This window comes from Trichoderma atroviride, chromosome 2 (genome assembly GCF_020647795.1).
Source record: "Trichoderma atroviride chromosome 2, complete sequence".
NCBI classification, from domain to species: Eukaryota; Fungi; Ascomycota; class Sordariomycetes; order Hypocreales; family Hypocreaceae; genus Trichoderma; species Trichoderma atroviride.
Window position 1 is genome coordinate 2,216,207 of NC_089401.1, and position 25,812 is coordinate 2,242,018.

General features: G+C 48.2%; 10 protein-coding genes across 11 annotated transcripts; 8 read left to right on the forward strand and 2 right to left on the reverse strand.

Annotated features, from left to right (window-relative positions):
• Positions 1–126: 126 nt before the first annotated feature.
• On the reverse strand, positions 127–426 carry TrAtP1_003509 (uncharacterized protein; the record flags this gene model as incomplete). Its single annotated transcript, XM_014087971.2, has 1 exon — positions 127–426. The coding sequence occupies one exon, from the start codon at positions 424–426 to the stop codon at positions 127–129; it is 300 nt and encodes a 99-aa protein (XP_013943446.2).
• A 1,226-nt stretch (positions 427–1,652) lies between these two features.
• On the reverse strand, positions 1,653–2,998 carry TrAtP1_003510 (uncharacterized protein). Its single transcript, XM_014087972.2, has 3 exons — positions 2,611–2,998; positions 2,228–2,529; positions 1,653–2,156 (listed from the first exon to the last, which is right to left on the reverse strand). The coding sequence occupies exons 1-3, from the start codon at positions 2,714–2,716 to the stop codon at positions 1,896–1,898; spliced, it is 669 nt and encodes a 222-aa protein (XP_013943447.1). The 5' UTR covers positions 2,717–2,998; the 3' UTR covers positions 1,653–1,895.
• A 626-nt stretch (positions 2,999–3,624) lies between these two features.
• Positions 3,625–6,478, forward strand: TrAtP1_003511 (uncharacterized protein). 2 transcript variants are annotated; one of them, XM_066111915.1, is made up of 5 exons: positions 3,625–4,069; positions 4,128–4,252; positions 4,321–5,773; positions 5,864–5,975; positions 6,139–6,478. In XM_066111915.1, exons 1-5 carry the CDS (start codon positions 3,986–3,988, stop codon positions 6,141–6,143), a joined length of 1,779 nt encoding a protein of 592 aa, XP_065967995.1. In that variant the 5' UTR covers positions 3,625–3,985; the 3' UTR covers positions 6,144–6,478. The 2 variants fall into 2 exon arrangements, with proteins under 2 accessions (XP_065967995.1, XP_013943448.1); XM_014087973.2 differs by having other exon boundaries at positions 5,864–6,478.
• A 364-nt stretch (positions 6,479–6,842) lies between these two features.
• Positions 6,843–8,069, forward strand: TrAtP1_003512 (uncharacterized protein; the record flags this gene model as incomplete). The annotated part of the gene is made up of 1 exon (XM_066111916.1): positions 6,843–8,069. One exon carries the CDS (start codon positions 6,843–6,845, stop codon positions 7,869–7,871), a length of 1,029 nt encoding a protein of 342 aa, XP_065967996.1. The 3' UTR covers positions 7,872–8,069.
• A 716-nt stretch (positions 8,070–8,785) lies between these two features.
• TrAtP1_003513 (uncharacterized protein) lies at positions 8,786–11,705 on the forward strand. Its single transcript, XM_014087974.2, has one exon. It carries the CDS (start codon positions 8,985–8,987, stop codon positions 11,571–11,573), a length of 2,589 nt encoding a protein of 862 aa, XP_013943449.2. The 5' UTR covers positions 8,786–8,984; the 3' UTR covers positions 11,574–11,705.
• An 868-nt stretch (positions 11,706–12,573) lies between these two features.
• On the forward strand, positions 12,574–13,779 carry TrAtP1_003514 (uncharacterized protein; the record flags this gene model as incomplete). Its single annotated transcript, XM_014087975.2, has 1 exon — positions 12,574–13,779. The coding sequence occupies one exon, from the start codon at positions 12,574–12,576 to the stop codon at positions 13,777–13,779; it is 1,206 nt and encodes a 401-aa protein (XP_013943450.2).
• A 1,737-nt stretch (positions 13,780–15,516) lies between these two features.
• On the forward strand, positions 15,517–16,215 carry TrAtP1_003515 (uncharacterized protein; the record flags this gene model as incomplete). Its single annotated transcript, XM_014087976.2, has 3 exons — positions 15,517–15,818; positions 15,897–16,033; positions 16,100–16,215. 3 exons carry the CDS (start codon positions 15,517–15,519, stop codon positions 16,213–16,215), a joined length of 555 nt encoding a protein of 184 aa, XP_013943451.1.
• A 1,171-nt stretch (positions 16,216–17,386) lies between these two features.
• On the forward strand, positions 17,387–19,652 carry TrAtP1_003516 (uncharacterized protein; the record flags this gene model as incomplete). The annotated part of the gene is made up of 2 exons (XM_014087440.2): positions 17,387–17,901; positions 17,981–19,652. The coding sequence occupies 2 exons, from the start codon at positions 17,387–17,389 to the stop codon at positions 19,551–19,553; spliced, it is 2,088 nt and encodes a 695-aa protein (XP_013942915.2). The 3' UTR covers positions 19,554–19,652.
• A 1,709-nt stretch (positions 19,653–21,361) lies between these two features.
• On the forward strand, positions 21,362–23,038 carry TrAtP1_003517 (uncharacterized protein). The gene has a single exon (XM_014087977.2). The coding sequence runs from the start codon at positions 21,538–21,540 to the stop codon at positions 22,393–22,395; it is 858 nt and encodes a 285-aa protein (XP_013943452.1). The 5' UTR covers positions 21,362–21,537; the 3' UTR covers positions 22,396–23,038.
• On the forward strand, positions 23,018–25,262 carry TrAtP1_003518 (uncharacterized protein). The gene has a single exon (XM_014088208.2). The coding sequence runs from the start codon at positions 23,310–23,312 to the stop codon at positions 25,065–25,067; it is 1,758 nt and encodes a 585-aa protein (XP_013943683.2). The 5' UTR covers positions 23,018–23,309; the 3' UTR covers positions 25,068–25,262.
• Positions 25,263–25,812: the final 550 nt, after the last annotated feature.

The window sequence follows — 25,812 nt, forward strand, 5'->3', positions numbered from 1 at the left end:
ATCTAATAATTTAACTATAAGAGATTATAACTAATATAATAGTCTCTGTAAGCCATAGAGTTTCATACTGCAAATGACCCATTGTACCTGGCACGCCAGCTTTAAATAGCTAACAAGGAACTCCGCCTAGGTTGCCTTCAATTTTTCGACATCTGATTTGGTCTGCTTGATGTCCTTACGCATTGCATTGACCTCCGCGGCGTGACAGGTGTTGGTTGGTGCTGTTCCCGGCTTCGTTTTGCGCGACTTCAGGTATTGGGGCTCGTCCAGATCGTCGTCTTCGGATTCGTTGTTCCTGATGGGAGGTACGAGGCTGGCAAGTAGGTCCTTGCTTGGGCGTGAGCCAAACTTCGGAGGAGTCAGTTTGGGGTTGGAGGGAAAGGGGTTCATGTTTGTCAGGAGCTTGTTGATGTCGAGACCTGACATCGGATATGTGGCATGTAGTCGGCCAGAGGACTGAAAAATTGCGCGCAATTTTTCAACATTGCGCAAGGCTACGTGGTGACGAGAGCGGGAAGATAAGGCCAATGTCACCTTGGCTGAGTTTGAATTATGAAGTTTCTGAATAGTTTAAAGACAAAATCTGAAGTCTGCGGACCTGGGAAAAGGAGAAACATCGCCGGTTGGCTGCGGTCAACACTACGACATTCGGGGATCACTGCGGTGAAACAGGTCCCATTGCTTATATCCCCGTCACCAAGTTATTAAAGATCAGAATGGACGAGTCGATGATCCAAAAGCTAGTATCGTAAGCCTCCGGTCTCGTAAAAGCTGCGTTGTGCTGTTTATGGCACTATCTTGGCTACGGCAAAAGAAGAATATGGTATGGCCCTAGATAATGCTAATCCTTGCCTTGGATTGCAGTGGCAGAAAATCAGTGACAGCAGGAAAGTCGCCGGGAGAATATTGATACCGACCTCACGACATTGGAGAGCGCAAGAGAGTTTCTATCGGCCGCTGCCAAAGCGGAGATTGTCACTTAGAGCAGACTGCTACTGCTGCTACTGCCGAGAAAGGATAATTAATTGTATTTGGAAAATCACTAGGCTTATGAGAGAAGAGTATCTGAAGTTATATAAAGGATAAATTAATTAAGAAGGAAATAAAATATGTAGGAATGCAAGGGCCAGTAGTGTATGAAACTTAGGCCTACTAATGTGCTGCTTGGTTCTACCTCGAATATCACTCCATGAAGACTGAAACGGCTCCGGTCATTTCGGCGAGCTTCCTTTAAACTGGAGTCACTTCGTGCAAAGACCAGATTACTACCGAGGCGAATATAGCACGTTTAATAGTCTTTGCGAAACAATTTAACAATGAGCAAAGCCAAGCTAGCTTGACCCTTGGACTGGCTTCGTAATTCTTTCGGACAATCACAGCTAATAACGAGGGAAGGGGGATCCTATTTGCCATGTTATATTATTATCATAGAATAATTCTACAGCACTTCAATCATTTGATCCAACACCCCCGCGTTCGCTTTATAGAGCAGTGAAACTATACATAAAATAAAATGTTATATTCACTTAAACCTAGCAGCAGTAGCAGCGGTAGCACATTCTAAAGCACTGAATCCTGGTATTGGGGTGCTGGACAACTTTTTCCTTCATAGGTATATACTAGGAGGTGATAGTTGTCAATCCTTTGCTGAAGTATGCCGAACTTTTCTGGTCCCATTATGTATTTTTATTTTGTATTTTCTTTGATAATTTTTAAAAGCTTTCTGCAATGAGATTTCCCAGGACCTGATTTTGCATTCATGTAATTGGGCCTATGAAGAACCAAAGTGACCCTTTCCCTTCTCTCCCTCGAATGAATATATGTACATTGACACAGTAACTGTGTTGAAACCACCAGCCTCGCGTCTACATCTGCCTCTCCATCTCACTCTTCTATTATTTCTTGCCACCCTTCTTTGGTGAGTCAACTACCACGGCGTCATCCTCATTCCCGTCCTTTGTTGAGCCCTTCTCAGACTCTTCAAGTTCCTTCATGAAGTCTGCCTGGATCTGTCCCCTCTTCTTGTCCCACCAAGCCTTCTCGGCATCAGTCTGGGCTTGGATCTCGTCTAGGCGCTGGCGGAGCTTTGTGTTGGCGGCGATTTCGTGGGCGGACTGGAAGATGATGGTGCCCCAATTTGGTGCCAGGGCATTGGCCTAATGTAAAATTGAGTCAGCGGTCTCTTCATTTCTCTTTGTGCCTAAACGAGGGTAAAGGGTCGACATACCTCTGTAACAACATCTCTAAGCTCCTCTTCCATTTCTTTCTCAGCGCGTAGGAAACGTTGCCAAAGGTCATCGCCTACGCTTCCTCTTTGCAGAAGCGAGCCACATGCTTGCTTGGCGGTCTTGATGTGGATCAGGCGCTCGATATCCTCAACTGCGCGTCGGAGAAGGGCTGCTCGCAGGACACCATCGGGGACCTTGGGGGACTTTTCGCCGCCCTCTTCGGGATCAAGGTGCAAGAGGGAAAGATAGATGTCTCGCTGGAGGTGAGGGCCGAACCAAGGTGCGAGGTTTGCGCTTTCAGCTGGTGATGATTTATAATGTCAGCGTCGGATACTAGACGAGGGAACGCCGAGAGGAAAGGGAAAAGAGAGCAGCGCCGTACCAGCCTTCCGTCTGCGATAGATGGTAGAAAAGGTCATGAGAGCACCGCCGAGAACAAGCAGGTAGGCGAATGGAAGGGCGAGGCCCTTCCAGTCAATGTCGAACATTTTGTCGACGTGGGCTGTGGACAATCAATCGCCTGCGGCTGTGTAGTGGTTTGCGAGATGGAAACGCCGAATTGTTTGCCTCTCTTTTCAAAGAACTGCGCCAGAAGACAAAAATGAGCGGATGGAGACAACTGTGTAGTTGAGTGAGTCGTGAGTCGAGGGTCGAGAGTCGAGGGACGGTTTTTTTCCCTATGGCCACTTATTATAAACGAACAGAGCGCACTGGCCGGCCTGCTGATGCTTATCGACACGTCGCACACATGCCCATCTTTTTCTGGCCAGATTGGCGGCTGCAAGGCTGTCGCGGGGTACGTACCGAACAACTGCCGCTCTCTTCCAAGCGGGTGTCCGGTATCTTAGTGCCTTAGTGGGTACTATGTAACTAGTACTATAGCCATAGGCCCTGAAATAATACAACTAATTGCAGTATTAGGTCCCGGAATAATATTAGGGAGAAATTATCCAGCACCCTAATTTTATTATTCACACCCTAACTGTAGTATAATAGGGCAGCTGGTTTATATATTAAATATACAGCTGCTAAATATTTATTAAAATAGCAGTAGTAGCAGTAGTAGCAGCCTAAGCCACAGCTGGAGTGCTAAATAACATAATCAGGGTGCTAGATAACTTCTCTCTTTATTTTTGGGGTGTTGGATAACAGAACTGGGGTGCTGGATAATAGCTCTGAAAAACCACAGCCAACCATAGGCAGTATCAGGTCCAAGAAAATACAACTAACTAGGTAAGTAGAGAAGTATTGGTCCTAGAGAAAATATGAAAGATATTGAAATGTAAGTAACTTTCAATCCTGGAATGCGTGAAAATTAAGTTTCAGTATCTAAACTCAAGGCGCTACCTGTAGCTAGCAAGGGAGCTTTGCAGCGCAGCGGGCCGATTAATCTTCCACAGCACAACTGCTTACTTCATCCAGATGTGGCGCCTGCTTCAGGCACACTGTGGATGACGCTCGACGTACAGTTACTGCTGGAGCTTCGCATGATTTCATCAAGCTTCAGCTTCTTCTCCTCCGCGCCTTTCCTCTTCGCTGCGCAGCTTGTCATGCTGCAGCGTCACCTCCCTGCCGATTTGTAAACCAGTGACTCGAATTTCTTCTTTTCTCTTCTCTTCTTTTCCCTCCGCATCGGCCTGTGCCTCGAGCTATAGCCGTTCTTCTATTATAGCCAAACTACCTTGAACTCCCCCCCCACTAACATACCGCGCACGACACTTTGGCTTTTACAACCATTATACGCCCACTCGCCCACCATGTTGATCAGACTTCGTGGGCCGGATGGCATGATCCGCATGACGTTAGACCCAACAACAACATTTGGCGACTTGGGACAGCAGGTGGGTATCTTGGCGGGAGACCCTTGACGTGCCTGTGAATACTAAATGGTGCTTTCAGCTGCTTGCTCAACTACCTTCGACCATTGACCCAAAAACAATCGTCCTGTCAAACTCCCCGACCGGTCGTGATGCGAAGAGGCTAGGTGATATTGTTCAGTTTCAGATCGGTCAGATCGGCCTCAAGTACGCCATCGTCACAGTTCGCGTATAAGACGGAGGCTTGGGAAGCACCACTAACAAGATGATTACAGGCATGGCGATCTGATATTCCTCAGCTACCAACACGAGACTGAAAATGATACCAACGGCGAGATTCCCGCCCCCGTGACTTCTGCCAGACTCAACGGCAAGCCTGTTCTGCCCACAGAGGACTTCCCCATCGACCCCAAGCCCGAAAGAATCTCGAAGCCCTGGGAGACCGTAAAGCAGTCGGCCTTGGACGACCGGTTGGATAAGCTGGATGGTAAGATTCCTCGAGGTCGAGATCGGATGTGTCGACACGGACCCAAAGGCATGTGCGATTATTGCCAGCCCTTGGACCCCTTCAACCCAGGCTATCTGGCAGACAATGGAATCAAATACCCTTCTTTCCACGCTCATCTACGCAAGATAAACTCCGCGACGAACAAACCAGAATCCGGAACGTCATATATACCTCCTCTCGTGGAGCCATATTTCCGAGTCAAGAGAGACTGCCCATCCGGCCATCCGGCTTGGCCAGAAGGCATTTGCACAAAGTGCCAACCGAGTGCAATTACTCTCAATCCTCAGACATTCCGCATGGTGGACCATGTCGAATTTTCTAGCCCTTCCATAATTGACGGATTCATTGATACCTGGCGGAAGACTGGCTCGCAACGACTTGGCTATCTTTATGGCCGATATGCAGAGTACACCAAAGTCCCACTTGGAGTGAAGGCTGTCGTGGAGGCTATTTATGAACCGCCGCAGGTCGATGAGATTGATGGAATCAGCATGAAAGCCTGGGAGAACCAGAAAGAAATTGATCATATTGCTAAGCTCTGTGGATTGGAACCTGTAGGTGCCATCTGGACAGACTTACTCGATTCAGGACATGGCGACGGATCCGTTGTTTGCAAACGCCACCTCGATTCATACTTTTTGTCATCTCTTGAGATCTGCTTTTCATCTAGGCTGCAGGCGCAATACCCCAAGCCCTCAAAGTGGAGTGATTCTGGCCAGTTCGGCTCCAATTTTGTCACTTGTGTCATCACAGGCGATGAAGAAGGAAACATTGCCATCTCAGCATATCAGATGTCCAATGACGCTGTCGAAATGGTGCGAGCTGATATAGTTGAGCCGTCAGCAGACCCCAACTCTATGCTTGTTCGCGAAGAAGAGGAAGATGACGGCTCGCTCAGTCGGACGAGATACATTCCCGAAGTGTTTTACAGCAAGGTGAACGAATACGGGGCAAAAGTACAGCAGAACGCCAAGCCAGCGTTCCCTGTTGAATATCTCTTTGTGACTCTAACACACGGCTTCCCGGACGAGTCCAAGCCCACATTTACGCAGACAGGATTCCCCATCGAGAACCGCGAATACATTGGCGAGAGTCAAGAGCATTCGGCCCTGGCACGAGCGTTGAACTTGCGATCTGGCCAGAAAGCCAGTGACAACGGCCAAGAAGTATCAAACTTTCACATTCTCTGCTTCATCCACACACTCGGAGTTCTTTCAAAGGTTTGTCTCTCGATTTCCTTTTCAATCTTACAACTAGGCTCTTTTACGCATGCATCTTACTAACCATTGATTCCTCTCCTCTCTCTCCAGGATGAGGAAGCTCTTCTCTGCCGCGTTGCCACCCAGCATGATCTTGCCGACTCATTCCAGCTCCGCTCTACGCAAGGTTGGCAGACACTACAGGCCATCCTGAAATCGACTGGTGAGCGAATCCCCAAGCGTTTACGGGAGCACGATGAAGTTCCGCTGGCGACCGCGTCTTCTTCGCTTTCTTCATCTTCTTCTTCATCTTCTTTGCACTCCAAGGCCCCTTCTGTTGTTAGTGAGCCGGGTGAGCCACTTGCTAAACGGTTTGCTGCCTTCAGGCTGAATGAACGTCGTGCCGCAACTCCAAGCAATCTTTCGCCACCACCGCCGCCGCCTCCTCCTTGAGCTTCTACTGTGGGTTTGAAAAGAACAGATTCAAGATTGCCATCATTTTCTTTTTAGGCGTGTGACACTAGCAGGGAGGTTCCGAGGGACAGGATATATACTTCTACTTCTATCATATAATTAGATGGCGTGGATTCATTACCAAAAAGGAACAAGCCGTCAGATATCGAACTAGGGTTGTTTAATGGCATTGGGATGGGCGGTAATATTGCTTAGGGATTAAATGCAGGCATATAGACTAGGGACAAAATAAAGCGAGTATATTTCTCTGGTAACAACATTTACGAGCTCCAAACATGCTCTAGCCTTGAAAACATTATCAAATCACAGAAGCAAAACGAAGGCTAAACGTAGCTGAGGTATCAATACGAAGTATAGGCAGCATTACGACTTGATATCTTTTCCTTCTGTCAACGAAAATGAGTACCATTGCCTGCAGTTGGTGAAGGGAAATAACAGCTGGTAGGCCTGAGGCGGCAACAGGTACCTCATCGTTTCTATCTATAATCTATGTTGCCTCTTTCAACTCCTCCATCACTTTTCATCTTCTCCTCTTCAATGCTCTCAAGATACCTGGCCGTTTTCATCTTGCAACGCGCGCGGTTTGTTTTATTTTTTAAAAGCGTTCATCAGCAACATGGACACGGAATACACAAGTGAGATCAAATCTGAAGATGAACGAGAAGTCCAACGCACAACTATTGAATGCGATATCCCCGCTGCGGCCATGCCCACAGAAGAAACAATTGCTGAGGAAACAGCCCCAAATCCCATCGAATTACCATTCTGGAAACCCGATGATCGCGATAACGTTATAACTCACGCTATCTATCGCCAACTAATTGAACTGTATATCCAAGAACATGAGACGTGGGATTCTCAAATGCGCAGCGACATGCTAGTAGAATCAAAAAGCCTAGATTATCGCATATTCAACAGCAGGGGGGCTATGTGCAGCCATATTTTGCATAAAAGAATGAAACAAAAAGTCACTTGGCCACGATTCTGGACGCTCCGAGTGATGTTTGGACCCGCGACTTGCGCCAGGCAGACTTGGTTCCCCGAGGTTTTGAAACGGTTTCCCGATTTTGCGTCGAAGTCAGCTTATACGGGCGTTGTGCCTCCTAACTTTGAAGAGGTGCTTGAGTTGAACGAATGGGTGCCGCCTGCTCCTACACTTGAAGAATGCGGCAGACCCAGAGTGATGAAACGCCCAGCTGCCTCGATTGGAATACGCCGGTTCAGGAGACAGAAAGAGGGCACAAATGGTGTTTCAAATACATCAGCAATGACGGCGGCGGCGGCGACGGCTTCACCAACACCTATGTTTACTCTACTGCGAAGCCTCGAAACTAATAGCACGGGACAATCAGTCGAAGCGCCTGCTGCAATGAGCCGACAGTCCATGATTGCACTCGACTTTGGCACAAACGAGATGCCACCGCCGCGTGATAATGGTGGATTACGAAGCAAGTTTAGGCCACTTGAAGAAGTACAATCGTCTCAAATGAATCATCTCGACATGCAAAACCAGGTTAGAGAACTTGGCGACGAGAATATCTATTTGCGGCAGATAAACGCGATACAGCAGAGATTGATTGAACAATACCAGGAGAGAATTCTTAGGCTGGAAGCGGAAAGCAGAGTGATGCGAGGGAGAGGCTGAAGCGAGGCAGAATATGGGCGGATTCGGTTGCTAAGATTAGAAACGACGTGATGGATAGGTCCATCGTGTCTCGGGACGAACAGAATCAGCTCGTGGGCTCAACTATAGTCCTAAGTTTTTATTTAATTTTTGCTTACCAAAGAAGTTGCTCAGTATCATGAAAGCCACGACATTTCAGTTTTGCATTCTACATTGGCCTATTGGAATACACCAATCATACCTATTAACCTAATGAAATTCTTGAGGTGGTTTTACGTATAAATAGGTGACAAACATGACTCTTTACGTGACTGCTAAGAGGGAATGTGATTGCACGTGCCCTTCCTTCCCGAAAAAGCCGTCTCAGACTAATTTTCCATCTCTATGTCTTACTTTCCAGAATATTAGATCTAACATCTCGGACTAGGAATGCAACAAGGTTACTCGGCGCAAACGAAACAGGATACAGAAAAACAGAGAGAAAACATGCGCCTGGAACTCCAGGGAGAGGACGTGCATCGAGTTCTCGAAGTATCGGGCGTTCAACCGACAGAGGGTAAAGGGTCTGAAACAAACTGGCTGGAAGATCGTGGAATGCGGCAAATTGAACACCATGGATCACGAATGTTCTAGATCCCCGACGCTCGGTACTGGCCGGTCACATATTGGCGGCGTTTGTGCTGGAAGGCTACTCCGTTCTGAAATGGTATATAGACAAAGTTCTCGCATTTGGATCATTCAAAATTCCCAGCGCCAAGACCTTGGAGTTTCGATCCCATATCTCTTGAGTATCAGTCATTGTTGGCCGTCACTCATTGGTTCCTGACGCATCTCCATCCAGTCTACGTTCCATTAAGAGGCTCCCTCTTAGATTTCCGGAAGAAAATTGCCTCTGCAGCTGCGTTGCAGGCATGGAGGTCCAAATTGGCGGTGCTATAGGCCCGAAAGAAAGGGACCCAGCCTGATATACCATGGATTAGAGCAGTATAAGAATCATGATGCCCATGCTGTGTCACAGATCTGACCGAATCGCCGTCTAGCCCCTTATTCTGTCACGGCAGCAGACGCAGTCCCTTCCGTCTTGTCAGTCATTAAATCAGTTTGGCCGGATATTTGTTTGTCTCGAAGCTCAACATGAAGTCGAGCACAGCCATCATTCTTCTTGCTGCGCTTGCAGGGCACTCAGTGGCAGCACCAGCCGGAAATGCTGCTTTGCAAGCTCAGCAACAAGACACCGACGCTTTGAAACTACTAGCAACCCATTTATCGACGGGCGAGCTCACTCGATCAGACCGAGCACTGCTTAGCCACTTGTTAGTAGCGGCTTCTTCGCTGCAAAAACGAGGAGCAGATGCGGCAGATGCAACAGATGCAACAGACAGCATCTTCAGCGCCCTGGTCGGTGGAGGTGTAAGAGCTAGCATCGGTGGTCTTCTTGCTGGAGTTTCTGGTCTCGTCACTCAGCTCTTAGGAGGCCTGGGCAGCGGTGGTCTCAATGGCTCTGCCTCACTTAATCTTGGCAACAGCGGTGGTCTCAACTTAGGAGGCTCTTTGGGGCTTTCTGTGCCCTCCGGTGGCGTCAATGGACTCAATTTGAGCGGTCTCACCGGCGCCGTGTCGAGTCTTCCGCCGCAGAACATTTCCCTTCCAGGTGCCATCAGCTCGCCTTCCATCAATATCACTATTATTCCTGCAAACCTCTCTCTTCCTGGAAACACCTCTGCTGGAGCCACAATCTCTCTTCCCGGAAACGCAATCTCTCTTCCTGCCAACATTACCGGCACGGTAGGCAACGTTGACGGTGCTCTCGATGGCTCTGGGCCGGATTTGACCAAGCTCAGTACTGCCGTAAATGCGATTTTCAGGAACCTTGTCAGGGGCCTGGACGATTCCGTACTTAGCAGCTTGACTACCATCATCACAAATGCAAATGGCAATGTGCAGAAAGCTACAGACGACATTAACCAATTTGCTGCTTCACATGGATTAGACCCCAGCCGTATCTTTGCAGCTCTGAAGAATGTCCTGTCCTTTGAAAGTATCGATTCTCACGCTACAGATCTTCTAAAAGGTTCAGGTGGTCTACTTGGAGGCCTTTTGATTGCTCTAAACAGTTTGCCTAAAACAGGCAATCTTGGTCCGATTAACCTATCTGCTGGAATCAACGTGGGCTCTGTAGCTCTGCCCACTGGAACTCTGAATGGCTTGAACACAACGATTGGGGGTCTTCCTGGCGGCACTTTGGGCGGTTTGAACATTACTCTTGGAAATATTCCCGGCGGAGGTGTTACTACAACAGTCGGAAACATCACAACCGGAGCAAATGTTGGAATCAGCCTGCCTGGCGGATTGACCCTCGCCGAAATTCAGCATCTGATTGACTTTATCCACGGCGCTACTAGCCAGCTCTCGGTGACGAGAGAAGTTCAGCGAATCGCCGCTCTGCACAATATTGATCCTGTTGCTCTTGCCCGCCCTCTGCAGAGCCTCCTAGATGGAAGTGTTACTCCTATCAACACTGGAATCGTGCCGCCTAACTTGCAGAATGGAACTATTGGAGGTTTGACTGGAAGTCTCCCTGCCATTAACGTGACTGTTGGAGGAGGGTTGGCTGCAGGTCTCCCTGCCATTAACGGAACTGTTGGAGGAGGTGTGGCTGTAGGTCTTCCTGCCATTAACGGAACTTTGGGAGGGCTATCTGGCGGTCTCTCTGGCCTTTTGAATGGAACCCTTGGAGGACTTACTGGAGGTCTTCCCGGTATTCTCAACGGAACTCTTGGGGGCTTGACTGGAGGTCTCCCTGGCATTAACGGATCTCTAGGAGGTCTGGGTGGTTTGGGCGTCGGTCTTGGCGGCGGCTCTAATCTGCTTGGTGCCCTCGTCAACGACGTTTCTGGGCTTCTTACGTTTTTGTTATATTTACTGGGCCTCGGTGAATCATTAGGAAGTCTTGGAGGTCTTGGACTAGGAAGTCTTGGAGGACTAGGAAGTCTTGGAGGACTAGGAAGTCTTGGAGGACTAGGAAGTCTTGGAGGACTTGGGGGACTTGGAGGACTCACATCTGGGCTCCTCCCTGGTAACCCTGCGGTCAACTTGACAGGACCTCTGGGTTCACTCACTGGCAACGTGACGGGGACACTGGGTTCTATCACGGGTGGTTTGCCAGGTGTGATTGGGGGTGCTACCAACTCTACTGGATCTACTCTGGGGTCTATTGTCTCGGGCCTCAACTCGACACTCCCCGGATTGGTGCCGAATTTGACCTCTGGCTTAGGATCTACCGTTCCTGGTATTGGTGTTAACCTTAATGTAACCATCTCAACTCCATCTGGCTCACCCGTTGGTGGGTTAGCATCAGCTCTCTCGGGCATAGCTTCTACTGCCGCTGGTCTTGGCAGCGGCCTATTGAACGCAACTGGCTTGGGATCAATCATCCCTGGTCTATCCCTTTCTGCCGGCGGCAACCTCACTGCCGGCGGAAACCTCACTGCAGGCGGAAACCTTGCTGCAGCAGGCAGAGGCAACGGAGCTCTTGGGCTGGGTATCGGGCTGAAAAACATGCAGCTTCCCGATGAATCTGACGAAGACAACACCGCACTAGTGTTTGACCCCAGCGGCTCCGACGAAGACGATGAAGGTTCATTCGAATCAAATAGCAGGCGGTCTCATTCTGCCCGATTCCGAGCCTCGGTTCGTGCAGTCAATGCTGGAATCGTCGCGTAAAATGCGTTTCCAAATGAGGGTGCAATGCCACACATTTGAAGACTTGACCGTTTAGTTTGGAAGGTGACAGGAATATGGGCGTCATCAACAAGCTGTTTGCGGAATAAGGATAATAAGATGGAAATTAAGCAGTATTTATATGATTACATGTTTTTCGTTTTGAGATTTAAACAAAGTAGCAGACGAAGCGTCTGGATAAGTATACGATAGTTAGTTTTTAACCACAATTATAACACATAATTTATGGCAACGGTAGAGAATTCATTTCCCCCCGTCATCTCTATCGTTCCTATCCTAGTGGCGTTACATTATTTTCTTCACAGTCTAGTTCTAACCAATATCTGTTTTATCATTGCAAGCCATGTACACGTCTAGTTCGCCGTCTTGAAAGAAGATGTCCTGATAATCGTTCCTCGTCACCATGAAAGGCCTTAAGGGTCAGTTAGGTCGGCGGATCTAAATCGCGCGACATGGCGACAAGACGTGCAGTCGATGATTCTTTGTGACATTCGTAAAGTTGTTGGAAGAGATCCATGCTAGATGTAGTGATATGCGTTGTTGTGACAATATGTTGTAACAATATGTTGTTGCAAGATGCAAGATTTAGAGAAGACGAAATGTCAGATTTCTCTCCCAAGTACCAGGAATTCTGGTCCTCAGGCAAATTCGTCCACATCATTGCGTGACATTCAACACGGCCACCTGCATCACCAGACCGCCCCCTTTAGGAAATCTATCCGTATGCCTGATTAACTTGCGACTGCAAACAGCCCACAGCAGTGAATCACTCTGCAGAGTTTTGGGATGAAGTCTTTGATTCACCCTGACCTTCTTATCAAGCGCACTTTGTCAAGGCGATAGTATTCACAGAAGCATCTGGCGACATTTCATCGCTGTTGAAGAGACAGGTCTTCATTCACTGATGTAATCATATAAATAGCGTATACATGTTAGACAAGCACTTTGAGCTGCCTCCTAAGCTATTTTCTTTTCTGGAATCATGTACGCCTTTGGTTTTGAGCCATCTAGATACGCGGCAAGTATGTGCGAGCAGCTCTTCAAATACGACTGTGGCCACTTGTATCGCCGCATCCTTTGCTGCAACAGGCCACGAGAACAGCATCTTTCATCAACGTCCTTCTCCGGCCAGTCTCCATCCAGCGAAAGCCACTGTCATGGAACCCAAAGGCTAGAGTGCCGCGCTACTCTATGCCCAAAGTGCGAGATGCAGGAGAAAGATGGCGATGTGTACTTCAACAGCACGAAGCGGGCCAGCCTCCCTACAGCCCAGGCAAGGACAGATCCTACACGGCACCATGGACAGGAGAACTTGACAGCTACCAGAGTGAGTACCAGTAGCGCCGGCATCAGGCGCACGAAATCCAATCCTGCTCTGCTTCCTTCCCAGCATCTCCGGCGAGTTCAGGGCATGGACAATGGCTCGCTGCGCAACGAGTACACTCGTCTTGAATTGCGCCCAGACAATACTTTTCAAGCTCAAGATGATGGATTCACTGGAAATGGCTCACAATGTACCAAGGAAATCCGTCTTGAACTATCCCGGCATCGTGTTGATGAGGCTGATGTGGGCCAACATGCTGATAGTAGCCCACTTGATGGCGAATACATTCCTTCTAAACTGGCCCAAATTGGCAGTTTAAAAGCTTCAAGTCGCCATAATAAGCATAATCTCTCATCCAGTAGCAAGCAGGCTTGCCTAAAACCACTCCAAGGCGACGAATTCAAGCTCGAAGGCAACCATAATGCCGGCGATAGCGGGCAGCCCAACAAGAGTACTTCCCCCAAAGTGCAAGATACTGGCAATAATACAGTTTCCAACCGACGTAATCCCACCAGGCCTTGTCAGGACAACAGTCTCGGGGCTCGTCGTGGCAAAAAGCTGCGTCTTAAGGACTTCATCATGCCAATACTTGAGCTAGATTGGTATACGTCTACATATGTTCCATATATGCTCTACTCGCCTTCAAGTGGAACCAGCTTCGCGGAGCTGCTAAACTATAGCCAAAGCGAAAGTGACGAGCCTCGTATTCCTGCACCTGAAATTGTCCGCCCAGAGATTGTCCGCCCAGAGAAAAAAGCGAGAAGGCGGCTTCAGAAAATGAGGAGCTTATATCATCATATAGATTCTTCGAACGAGTCGTTCGTCTGCGCACGAGCTCGGGAAGTTGAGAACAACGAACGGTGATGATATCTAGTAGTACGTCGAATGTATGTAGATTAGTAAGATCCGCGCATTCACTGTTGCCTCTTAGTAGTCATTATATAATATTTTAGAAGCATGAAATATGTGGCATCACATAATTGAAAGTGACTTTTACATGTCATTTGGCACCCTCTTGTCCACAGGGCCCCTTGAAGAACGTATCATTTAACCAGCTATGCTTGTTGTCAACATAGATTAACAAAGATAGTTGGTCGTTTATAATTACGTATGCATGCAGCTGACTGATTATTAGCTCTGAATACCATGTATATAGATTCTCTCAGGCATGCGTGCTTGATCAGGCAACTAGCCTTGAGCAGGAGGGAAGCCCGTAGTAGTAGAGCTCCCTTTCCTCGATGCTTGGCGAGGATGACGTTCGCTCAGTCGGCAGATGTTGACTGGGTGGCGTGCTCAGGGGATCGAGTGCTGCTATTGCAACTCGCTTACATTTGAAACGCTTCGACTATGAGGAAATCTTCGCTTCCACGGCGAAGTGTAATAGGCATTACTCAAATTATTTGCCTATCAATATTGAATCGCAGTCCGCTTCAGTCTAAAGTGCTTCAAGTCTTCTCGGCTCGCACTTCCATTTCCATCTTCGGCCATAGCCTCATCTGTGAATAGTTTGGCGATGGAAGGCTTTCGTGGCTGAGCAAGTTTGAATGAGTATGTTTGAGATTGACAGCAATCAAGTCAGTGTCATTGCTCAGATGCTTCTGAAGCTTCTTCACCCATCTGAATTGGCGGCGTTGCTTTCTTGTCACTGAAAGCTACTGGGAATATGCAAGTCCAGGAGAGGAAGCAATGTATGGATAAATATAGAGTTAATACCTAGTAAGTACCAGCTCATCTAGATTTATACCTGTCAATTATATGTTTGCAGTTGATGTTCCTCAATACTTAAGCAGACTACTAATATACACATGTAGAGAAACAGTTGCTTTCACGGCAGCAGTAGCAATAATAACAAACAGCAGTAGCACCAGTAAAAGATTCTATATACATGTAATGTATGCTGCGTAAAAGTATACTTGTAGGTGCCTCCTAACTTACTATACTAGTAGATAAACTTATATATCCACTACTAGCAGCCGCCAGATAACTACATGTAGTCGAGCAGAGTCTACGAGTCTAGGGTGAGGTAAATGCCACCTCTTTGCAATATAATGGACCTCCATGTGCTGTCCATGTGTTGATTATCTGGCTGACGACTAAATTACGTTTTTTCTGTGTCATAAAGTACAGAAGAAAACTTGAGTTAGATTAGCCAGGGGCCTCGGTTATGAATAATTGAAGCCAGTCCTAGTATACGGTAACCTGGATGGAGCCGAGAATGGATCAAATATTCACAAGGCTCCTCTCTTCGCACAGTTGAGGCTTTATGGCTGGCTTAAATTTTCTTATCACGCATATTTTTAACAGTTTATCTCTAGAAATACCTCTTGGAGGCGCAAAATAACAGTCATCTGACGCTTTTTTTTATACTTGATTTTCCACAGAAGTGGAACTTGCTAGCTTTATGCATCGAACAAATCCGTCACCGTACCGACTATCTGAGGATAGAGGCGAGAGGGTGACGTGGCGAGACAAGATGCTTGCGGTTATGAAGCAATAAGATGGGAGTTGCCTTTATAAAGCATTTTATGCTGGTTAATCTCTTTTGCATTCTAATTCATTGCTTCTTTAGCACCCGACCATTAAAACAATATCTGTGACACCATGCGCGGACCAAGCGACTTCATCTTCAATGGAAAGGAGGCATTTAAGAAGCGCCCGCCCAAAGAATCACCCACGCTCTCAGAAGATAGCTCGGGGCATCCTGGGACATACAAGGAGGCGCTGGGCCAGATAGAGAAGAAAATGGAGCTTCAGATCAACAAGATATTTGACCGCATATCCGAAGTGAGGAGAGACCTGGAGTACCGAATGAGAAACGTGAAGAAACATGTGGAGGCCACAGAGGCCCGGGTAGAAGAGCTCAGCATTCAATTGAATATGCTCAGAGCCAAGCAAGACGCTGCGTAAGTTGTCCAAATCTACCACAGATGGGCGTTTATGTTCCACAGCTAACCTGTATCACCAATTTCCTCCCTGCACAGAGAGTATAATGCCCGCGCGCGTAATCAAAACACCACGGTCACAAGTAAAGAGATGTTTCTCTGTCCGCTTCGAAATCCCGAGACCAACGAAGACGTCTACTGCCCGGCCACTTTGGAAGAGCTGGAGAGTTACAGGGGTACGTGTTTGGAATTCAAGTTACTGGTTTGAACCAAGGTAGAATATTGCAGCTAATAAATTCTAGGGTCCCAACTCGATGCCCTCTTGCGAGACCTGGGAGAGCCCATCCCAACTGCGTTGAAGCATAAGATGGAGGTTATAAAATGGGCCTTGGGAATTCGGAACGCCAACTATAAATGAGCGGATGGGTATGAAAATCTCATCGAATTGCTTCCAATTCGCTACTTGTAGGGAAACCTTCTTCTTCTCTGTCAGGCGAATGCTTTATAGGGAGGTGGCTAGTTATTGGACCTACATCTAGTTATCAAGGTAGATACTCAATCATTTACAAGCTATGAGTCATTATATAGACATGATCAATTTTTCGCTACTATTACTGCTGTTACTAAATTTTGAATACACATACTAGCAGCTATAGGAGTTGATATGTTTATTTTTATCTTCTTCAACCCTCTTTACCCGTATGAGGTAGGGATGAGCAAATATGCGCGCATTTCAAGACAATGCTGTTTTAATGCTGTTGGGGCGTTCTAGCGACTGGCGCGAGCCCATACATATGAATTCGTCCAATAGCCTTTAACCATTTTGCAAAGTCGACGGGGACCCTGAAGGCTATGTGGAATGCAGACAAGGATGCTCGATTGCGTAGAAGTTAACATCCCATCCATATAGTTCGTCAGGCTTCGGTAGCCAGCCTCCAACAACCATAGAGCGTATTTCGATTGGAAGATCAACACGACTAGGCCTTGATGACCTTGCAGATATGATCCACGGCCTAATGGTGGTTCGACGTTGAACTGACCCCTGAACTAGTGCAGTCCTCAAGAGAGAAAGTGAGAAGCTATCTGGTAAAGGCACCCACGGAAGCAATCATCGAAACTGTGAATGGATGTGGTAAGCCCAAATTACCGTTCCAAAGAGAGAGTTTTCAAGCCAGCAGTTGGTCCCAAACAGCCAATCTAGCAAAGTCCCTTGTTCAACGACTGTTACCTCTATAACATGCCGATGCCGTGACAGCATCTTGTATCAGAGAGCATCTCCAGCAGCCCGATAGTCGCATGACCAAGTCGCAAGGCTGTCCATATCTAATGCGAATGGCTGCAGATCGCTAGCGAGTCGCGGCTATCGTGCTCAAATGCTCTCATGATCGCAATCTAGAACTCGCCCGCGTCTAAGTCACATACATCGTCTCTTTCGTCCGCGATCGCTGGAAAAGTCAACAGCTTAGCATTAGGCGATTTCTGGTTGTACAAGTAGCTCGATATGCCCTGCCCGTCGATTTCATCGATGAAGCCGTCCAAAGTCTGGATTGGAAGTTGCCTGTGCCTGATATCAGCAGGATAATTTCATCATGAAGCTGGCATCCGCAGTTCTAGTAGTAACGAGTGCATACGCACCCGTCGCTGCGTTGCAGGGTTTTGGAGCTCAGTCCATCGGTTATTTCCCCTATTGTGCCACGGCGTGCAACCGGGCGTTGGGAAGCAACTTCTTGTCATGCTCCTTCGATGGCTACGTCCCCGGCGGCATGATGGACAGCGACTCGGCCTCGGCCACGCCCACATGTCGTGGGAGCAATATGCCCTTCCTCTCCTCTTTGGCGTACTGCATCAGCACCCACTGCAACTATGACATGGGCATCATCGAGACCTGGTGGGCGGCCAAGAGCACCGGGTCTGGCGGTGCCTTTGAGCCGCCCAAGTGGTCCTACCAGGAGGCTCTGATGAACGTCACGGCTACACCAACTCACATCCTAACGGCCAAGGATAACCTGACATCGACTATGCTTGCCAACGAGACCAGCTACCGGAACCAGTTCGGCACGTTGTTCATGGTGGACCGTGAGGAGTTTCTGCATGAGAAATACGGGTATGAGTTCATGTTTCATTTCTCTTTGATACTCGAGTCTTATAGGATGATGCTCACATACATGTCTCTATCCTGACAGACTTGTCCTTCTTATGGTGGGCGTTGGCATCCCGCTGCTCGCCACATGGCTGGGCTACTTGCCGTTTGTAAACCCTCTCATCCACAAGCTCAAGCCCTATATCATCTGGCCCAGCACCATCGGGTCGTATCAAGTCCGGCCGCTCCCCTGGCTCGGCGGAACTGCCCTGACAAGAGGCCAGGCGCTGTATGTGGCTGTCATGGTGATCCTCACCGTCGTGTTCATGGCAGTGCACTATGAGACGTATCAGCCAAACCTGTGGTACCCAGGCCAGAGCGTTGAGCTCATGGCATATGTTGTATGGCGCACCGGCTGTTACTCTCTCGCTCTGCTGCCCGTTGTTCTTCTCTTCGCCGCCAGAAACAACACGCTGCTGTGGCTGACCAACTGGTCACATGGAACGTACATTCTTCTCCATCGCTGGGTGGCCCGAATATTCGCCTTGCTTGTCATCATCCACTCGATCCTCGCTCTCGTCTACTATGTAAAAGACGGCAACTATGATTCCAGCCTGAGCGAGGCGTGGTGGATTTGGGGATGTGTGGCAACTGTCGCTATAAGTGCCATGTTGATCACCGCAACTCCGTGGGTGCGCCGTCATTCATACGAGTTCTTCTTGCTGTCACACATCGTGCTAGCCGTCTTCGTTCTTGCCGGCACGTGGTATCACCTCTTCTACCTCTATATGAATATGTCGGGCTATGAGCAGTGGCTGTACGTCGCCTTTGGTGTCTGGGGCCTCGACCGTCTCTTTCGTGTCCTTCGTGTTTTGAAAAATGGCATCCAGCGTGCACGCATTACCAATATTGGCGGCGATATCATGCGTGTAGACATCGAGGGCATCTACTGGGGATTCCAGCCGGGCAAAATCGTGTATGCTTTCTTCCCGACGCTGCAGCCGCTCCGCCCGTGGGAGAACCACCCCTTTTCGGTGCTTCCAACTGCCATGCTGGAACGTTGCAACGCCGCCGGTCCGGCTCCGAGCAGAGAATCTAATTCCTCGCTTGGTTCCTGTACCCGATATGACGCTGAGAAGAATGCAACTAGTCAGCAAACTCTTGCGAATCAAATTGCTACGGCGGCGGACAATCAGCCTACAGCGGGCGTCACGCTCTTCATCCGCAAATCAAGGGGCTTCACCAAGAAACTGACCGCCGGAACTGACATCTTGGCGCTCCTCGACGGGCCCTATCCAGGAAACCCGAGCACTGCAATCTTACAATGTGACCGCGTGTTGCTTATCTGCGGCGGAATTGGCATCACGGCCATCCTGCCTTGGATAGACAGCCATCCAAATGTAAAGCTAGCGTGGAGCGTAAATGAATACGCCTCGTATCTAGTCGAGTCAGTAAGCAAAGTTCTAGACCGTGTTGTCGAAAAGGAGGTGAGGATCGGCCGCCGTTTGGATATCACGGAGTTGCTCGCCGTGGACGCGCAAGCTGGGTGGCGGCGGATCGGAGTGGTGACGTGTGGACCGGAAGGAATGTGCAATGACACGAGGGCGTTGGTGACGGCAGCAGCGAAACGAGGAGATGCCCAGTTTGAGCTGGAGGTGCATGCATATAGTTGGTGATAGAAACGCCTGAAGAGATCCGAGCAGAGAGGATGTCATGATGGTGGCAATTTCAAATGACTAAATCTCTTTTTGGAGAGTTTCAAGTACAATCTCTCCTACTTTGTACTAGGAAATTTCAAAATGTACATAGATATCAAGTAAATGGCAGACAAAGGAAGTAAACTATTTCCTATTGTATATTCCCTTTTGCGCGTCAAGACAATCTAGTTCTCGTGACAATTCTAGATAGCTACTTTCCCTCCATGTTGAGCTTGAAGAGCTGTATAAACTGTTACATTTTAGGCATCAAAACTACCAGTACGAGGTATTTCTGCTCCCGCAAAAATTACAATTCTGAAATGAAAAAAAAAACAGACAAGCTCTAGCCCCTTTTCTATATCTCCTTGAAGCTGTAAAATATCAATGCTGCCACGATGATAATCGTATAAAAAGGGGTAGCTTTATCAAGAACTTGAAATCATCAGATTTTAATACTCTCTCCTTGCTTGAAAATAAACTTCTAGCATGCCTTCTTCCAGTCTCTGTTTGACTTTGGATGAGAATACTTCACATCAGTGCAAACCCCTGAGGTAGCAGCGATGGTGTTGTTTCACCTATTAGCACACAGAAGCTCCGAAGCTCCGATATCGAGATTTATTTTTCCCCAAATTTGATTTACTCAAATCTCCCTATGATCCATATGCGTTATTATGAAAATGTTGATCTTGTCCCACTATAGCTGGCAATTTTGAATCGGGATACTGTTCAGGCGGCTATTTTCAAGCGGCTATTCGCCATGCAGAAATCCTGCAATGCCCGTTAAGCCCGATCTCGGTTATACTTTTTTTTAATGTGGATAAACTCAAGTCGCCCAATGAGTACGAAACTTCGACAGGGAAATGAGCATCTTCGAGCATCTTCTCCCACTGCAGCTGGCCACTTTTGATCTGTCTACTTGTCAGGCGGCTATTCGGTACTCCGTAAAGCCGTCCCATGAGACCACAAAATTGAATCTAATGGCCAAGTTGTCCTATGAACGAGGCGTTTCTTATGTTTGTCGAAAGCACTCACGTCCTCTATCAAGCATCACAGTCCTTCTTGTGCACCGCCCGGAATTTCAATGGTACGCGTCCCAGAGAGTTGAAGTCGTAAGTCGAAGTCGTCAACATATCACCATGTGGTGGCTTCACCCGCACCAATCGCCGACCAACGAAGCTGGGATGGCGAGAAGGAGCGTATTGGTCATTCTTCTCCACATATGTATTCCGCGTCACAAAGCTCGGGTACCGTTCCCCAAGGTGATAGTAGGTAGTATCTCGACAGCTGGAGTTAGCGAGCGCCAAGAAACGCATGTTGTCATGGTTTTTATGGAGCGATTCATGCTTGTCATGATGCGTCTAAGTATAGTGCCGGTATATACTTGTATCAGCTCAACTGAAGCGTGTGCAAGTTAAAAGTACAGTTCGCAACAGTGACATGTAGTGAACTTGGCAATCAGAATCAGACCAGTTTTAATAAGATGACCTCATAATAAAAAAAAAATTAGACATTTTATCTATCATGTCTGGGTAAAGTTCTTGCCAAGAACTCACACGAATCTACCGCGCGTATTTCCTTCTTGTCCCCACTTATAATGCCGAATGCCCAACGCGGAAATATACCAGGGACGAGGATCCTTCAAGTTGCTTGATAGAGACTTGGCGAGTAAGAAATTGCTCAGTGTGATATCTCCGGATTCATCGGATGTAACGCTCATCATTCGACATGTTCATGCAGTATATATTGTGGTGTGACGCTCGCAAATCTTCCTGGGCTTTGAAGAATCCTCAGATTGTGTCCCATGACTGTTTATATGCCATGAGATGACAAATTCCCATACAACGAGTGTTCATGTTTGATGATCTTCGTTTGTCTTATATAAATAATCTCTGGCAAATCTTTTCTCTTACAAGTTATACAGTTTGATCGAGGCGAGCTCGTCATCCTTGACCCACTATTTACGATGCTCTTCTCGCTCTTCTCCCGGCTTCCCTTGTCCGTCAAGGTCTGGGCAATCCAACAGATTGCGTTCCACGTGATCGGGCTGGGTTTCGAGTGGTTAGACAATGCAAATGCTCTCAGGAAGGTTAGAGCCCGAGAGACAGACACCAAGCCGTATAAACGATTGCTTCCCAAAGTCCTCTTGAACCAATGCCTCGTCCTCCTACCCTGCATGGTGTTTTGCGAGGCGACTGGGCTTTGCTTCACGCACAAGGGCTATATTTCGACAGGGCGTGCGCTGCTGTCACTTCCCGTTCTCGCCATTGGACACGACGTTGTCCAGTATCTCACGCATAGATATCTGTTGCACCAGCCAAACTTGAAGCTGATGCGTATGCTGCGCCACTCGGTCCACCATTCGACGACAGCCGCCAAAGGAATCAGCGCGTGTTACATGTCGGCTCCTGATTTCTTCCTCGAAATTGTTCTGCCCTACTTGGTACCGCTGGCGCTCGTCGGTGGCGGTGGTGCTGACCTGCGCTTCCACTCGCTGGTGGTTGCTTCCGGCGCTTTTGGCGGCATCTACGAGCACTCGGGCTACGATCTTGCTTTGGCATTTCAGGCAGTTCCACAGGAAAAGGGAGATGCGTGGTATTGGAAGCTCCTCGCATCTCTGGTGGCCGATATAGTCAGCACTCGTGCCCACCACGAGCACCACTCGAGGGGCCAGGTGTCGTTCTCCGATGGCTTTGGCAGCCCGGGGCTTTGCGATACCATCTTTGGAACGCGCTGGGACATGGTCCCCAAACATCGCGAGGATGTCGAGCGCGAGTGGCGATCGCAAAGCGAGCAGCAGACGGCAAATCTGAAGTACATGTAGATGGCAAACCGGATGCCGCATGTGCCTAGCCTGGGCTTGATGCCGAACTCTGAGACTGGTGTACGGTAACGCAATGCTTACCGCTGGCTTCAAGCCCCCTTTTCCACAATTTTGTTTACAGATACCCTCAGTTCAAACGATTTCCTTTGTCATCTCATGGGTGTTAATGGCGGAGCTCAGCAGTCAACAATTCACCAGAGGGAAAGCAGCGAGCGCGAAAATCTCTAGCCATCCGCATCAGGTGTATATCACAGAAGGAGAGATGGAATCAACAGACACTCGGCATGTTATATAAGTGTTGGCATGGTGCGGTGATGACACAGCTGATCATCAGCCGAGAGCAGTTGAAAAGCAGTCGTGAATAATAATCAGTACGAATATAATGTTGGGAAAATAAATTACCAATAGCTCGATATAATAATGTTGGATGCAAATAGAGTGAGATCTTGACAGATCCTGAAAATAAACAATTTACCAATCAGATTGGAATTTGTGCTGCATTTATTTAGTTTGACGGGTTGGTTGAGCACATATGAGCAAGTTTTGTGCCTGCACGGCAGCACAAGTGCCATTTATGGACTAACAGCAGTTGAGCAAGTTTATGTGCCTATTGAAACGATCACTACAATAATATACCTTATGCCAACTGACAAACATCAAAATAATGTGTTTAAATGGTAAAAAATAATAATAAATACAGGTCCAACAGTCCGTGTCACTCTGCATTTTTTGTTTTCCCCAGCAAACTCTCGGTCCAGTGTTTGGGCAGTATGCACTGCCTCTGACGTCTCCCGTCGTGCCTTCCCTCGCCATCGTGATTCCGTTTGCAGCTCTATAAATTTATTTATACTATATTCACTTTCTCCCATCTCCATCTTTCTTCAGTCTACAACGTCCACCAAACAAACAACAAGATGGCCGCCGCACCTCCCGTCGATTCGCCTATGGAGGCAGAGGCAAAATACAACACCGAAGCCGAAAACGTTGTTCGCGAGGTGAAGAGCTCCGACGATGACCAAGAGTCAAACACTATAAACACCACATTTCAACCTGGTGTCCAGGACATTGAAGCAGTTACCATTACCTGGTCGAGAACCTGGCTCATCGTCGCCTATGTCCTGATCTGGATCACCTACTTCATCCAGGGACTGGTGACGGGCGTCACTGGTGCTCTTCTTCCCTACGTTACATCTGCGTTTGCTGAGCACTCGCTCACGCCAACCACTGGTATTCTGAGCGCCGTCATCGGAGGCGTCACCAATCTCAGCATTGCAAAGGTCCTCGATATCTTTGGTCGCTCCCAAGGATATCTCCTCTGTATCGTGCTCTGCACCGTTGGTCTGATCATGTCGGCTGCCTGCAACAACGTCGAGGCCTACGCTGCCTCTCAAGTCTTTTACACTGTCGGCATCAACGGCATAGGATACAGCTTGAGCGTGTTCGTCGCCGATACATCGTCGCTGCGCCACCGAGGCCTGATGCAGGCGTTTGTCAGTTCACCAAATCTGATAACCTGTTGGCTTAGTGGACCAATTTCCACGGCCTTCCTGAATGGAGCCGGCTGGCGCTGGGCATTTGGAATGTTTACGATTCTCGTCCCAGCCGTCACCCTTCCTCTCTCTGGACTGTTCATGTGGCAGTTCTCCAAAGCCAAAAAGCTCGGCCTCATTGCGAGTCGTCAAAGTGGACGCACACCCTGGCAGTCCATTGCTTACTACTGCCGCGAGTTCGATGCTGTTGGCCTCTTTCTGCTCTCTGCTGGTGTTGCTTTCTTCCTGCTCCCATTCAACCTCTACACCAATGAAGCAAAGGGATGGAGGTCTGCTCTGATTCTCAGCTTTTTGATCGTCGGCATCGTCCTCATTATTCTTTTCGTTGTATGGGAGAAGTTCTTCGCACCGGTTTCATTTCTGCCGTGGTCTATTCTCCAAGACCGTACCGTCCTCGGCGCCTGCATTCTCTCTTTTGTGCTATTCCTCAGCTACTTTTGCTGGTCTAGTTATTTCGGCTCATTCCTGCAAGTGGTCAATAACTTGAGCATTACTCATGCCAGCTACGTCATGCAAACATATACAGTGGGCGGCGTCGTGTTTGCTATCGGCACTGGCGCCTTCATCAGCTATACAGGCCGCTTCAAGCCTGTAACGCTCTACTTTGGTATTCCTCTGACAATCCTCGGCATGGGTCTATTGATCTACTTCCGCCAGGCTGACCAAAACGTTGGCTTCATTGTCATGTGCATGATCTTCATCTCCTTTGCGGAAGGAGTTTTAGTCATCTGTGACGAGATTGCCATTATGGCTGCCGTTTCAGAGCAGCAATACTTCGCCATCAGTCTGGCTGTGCTGGGATTGTTTTCGAATATCGGATCTGCCATTGGTTTAACCATCTCCGCTGCCATCTGGCAGGGCACCATGCCGGGGAAACTCGCAGAGTACCTTCCTACTGTCGACCAAGAGAATTTACTCCTCATCTATGAGTCTCTCCCGACGCAATTGTCGTTTCCAGTCGGATCACCGGAGCGTACTGCAATTCAGCATGCCTATGGCGATGTCCAACAACGTTTAATGATTGCGGGAACTGCGGTGTGGGTTATCGGCGTGGTGTCCGTCTTGATGTGGCGAGACATCAAGGTCATTAACATTAAGCAGACGAAAGGGCAGGTGGTTTGAGGCACGTTGGTATTTTGAGTGGGCGTATAATAGAGGCAGATTTGTTTTTGCTAATGAAGGGAAATTCCATCAAATGGCTTCCATATTATAGAGAGGTAAATTATCCTCAAATGTATTTCGGCAGTCCGATACATTCTAGTCGCATTTCTTACTATTGAGAGACAGTTAAAGCTCCCTAATCGATGATTCTTTCATACTTCTGAGGTTCTTGTTATACTTATCTGGATAATTTTTTGCGCGAGCCCCTTTATAGAGTGATACTGATCCGGTGACAGCCATATATTTGTTCATCTATGATTTACGTCTAATTTTATATCATAAATGTAAATGCCCTGCGTGATACTCGTGACGAGTCGTTGATTGGTGCTGGGCACGTTCGGGGTGTTGTCATAGGGCCAGCCAATCGCGACAAAGATGGTGGGGATGTGGCTTCTGAGCCGTTGCTTTCTTGCCCAGCTGATGCTAGTCCAGGCCTCGGTGCCTGTCCGGCCATATCCAGCTGTTTCTTGCAAGCAAATGCCTGATTTTGTGCTACCTCGAGAATATCCAGTGTTGCTGTACCGCTATAAAACGGCTAATCTCGAGCTGAGATTCCTCCTGCACTTGTATTTCAGGTCACGATATCATTGGAAGCCTCGTTACTGCAAGTAGCTCGTGCATCGGAGCCTTTAGCTCTACAATCTGTGATTGGGTACCATTGAGCCAGTGCGGATTGAGTCAACCTCCCCTGCTTTCAAGCCGCACC

Bases quoted from the DNA above. Each gene is read 5' to 3' on its own strand.
- TrAtP1_003511 (XM_014087973.2), top strand. From the start codon at position 3,986: ATGTTGATCAGACTTCGTGGGCCGGATGGCATGATCCGCATGACGTTA. The intron at 4,253-4,320 runs GTACGCCATCGT...AGATGATTACAG, and splicing joins ATCGGTCAGATCGGCCTCAA to GCATGGCGATCTGATATTCC. The intron at 5,774-5,863 runs GTTTGTCTCTCG...CTCTCTCTCCAG, and splicing joins CACTCGGAGTTCTTTCAAAG to GATGAGGAAGCTCTTCTCTG.
- TrAtP1_003517 (XM_014087977.2), top strand. From the start codon at position 21,538: ATGCTCTTCTCGCTCTTCTCCCGGCTTCCCTTGTCCGTCAAGGTCTGG.
- TrAtP1_003513 (XM_014087974.2), top strand. From the start codon at position 8,985: ATGAAGTCGAGCACAGCCATCATTCTTCTTGCTGCGCTTGCAGGGCAC.
- TrAtP1_003518 (XM_014088208.2), top strand. From the start codon at position 23,310: ATGGCCGCCGCACCTCCCGTCGATTCGCCTATGGAGGCAGAGGCAAAA.
- TrAtP1_003510 (XM_014087972.2), bottom strand. From the start codon at position 2,716: ATGTTCGACATTGACTGGAAGGGCCTCGCCCTTCCATTCGCCTACCTG. The intron at 2,530-2,610 runs GTACGGCGCTGC...AATCATCACCAG, and splicing joins CTATCGCAGACGGAAGGCTG to CTGAAAGCGCAAACCTCGCA. The intron at 2,157-2,227 runs GTATGTCGACCC...ATTTTACATTAG, and splicing joins TTAGAGATGTTGTTACAGAG to GCCAATGCCCTGGCACCAAA.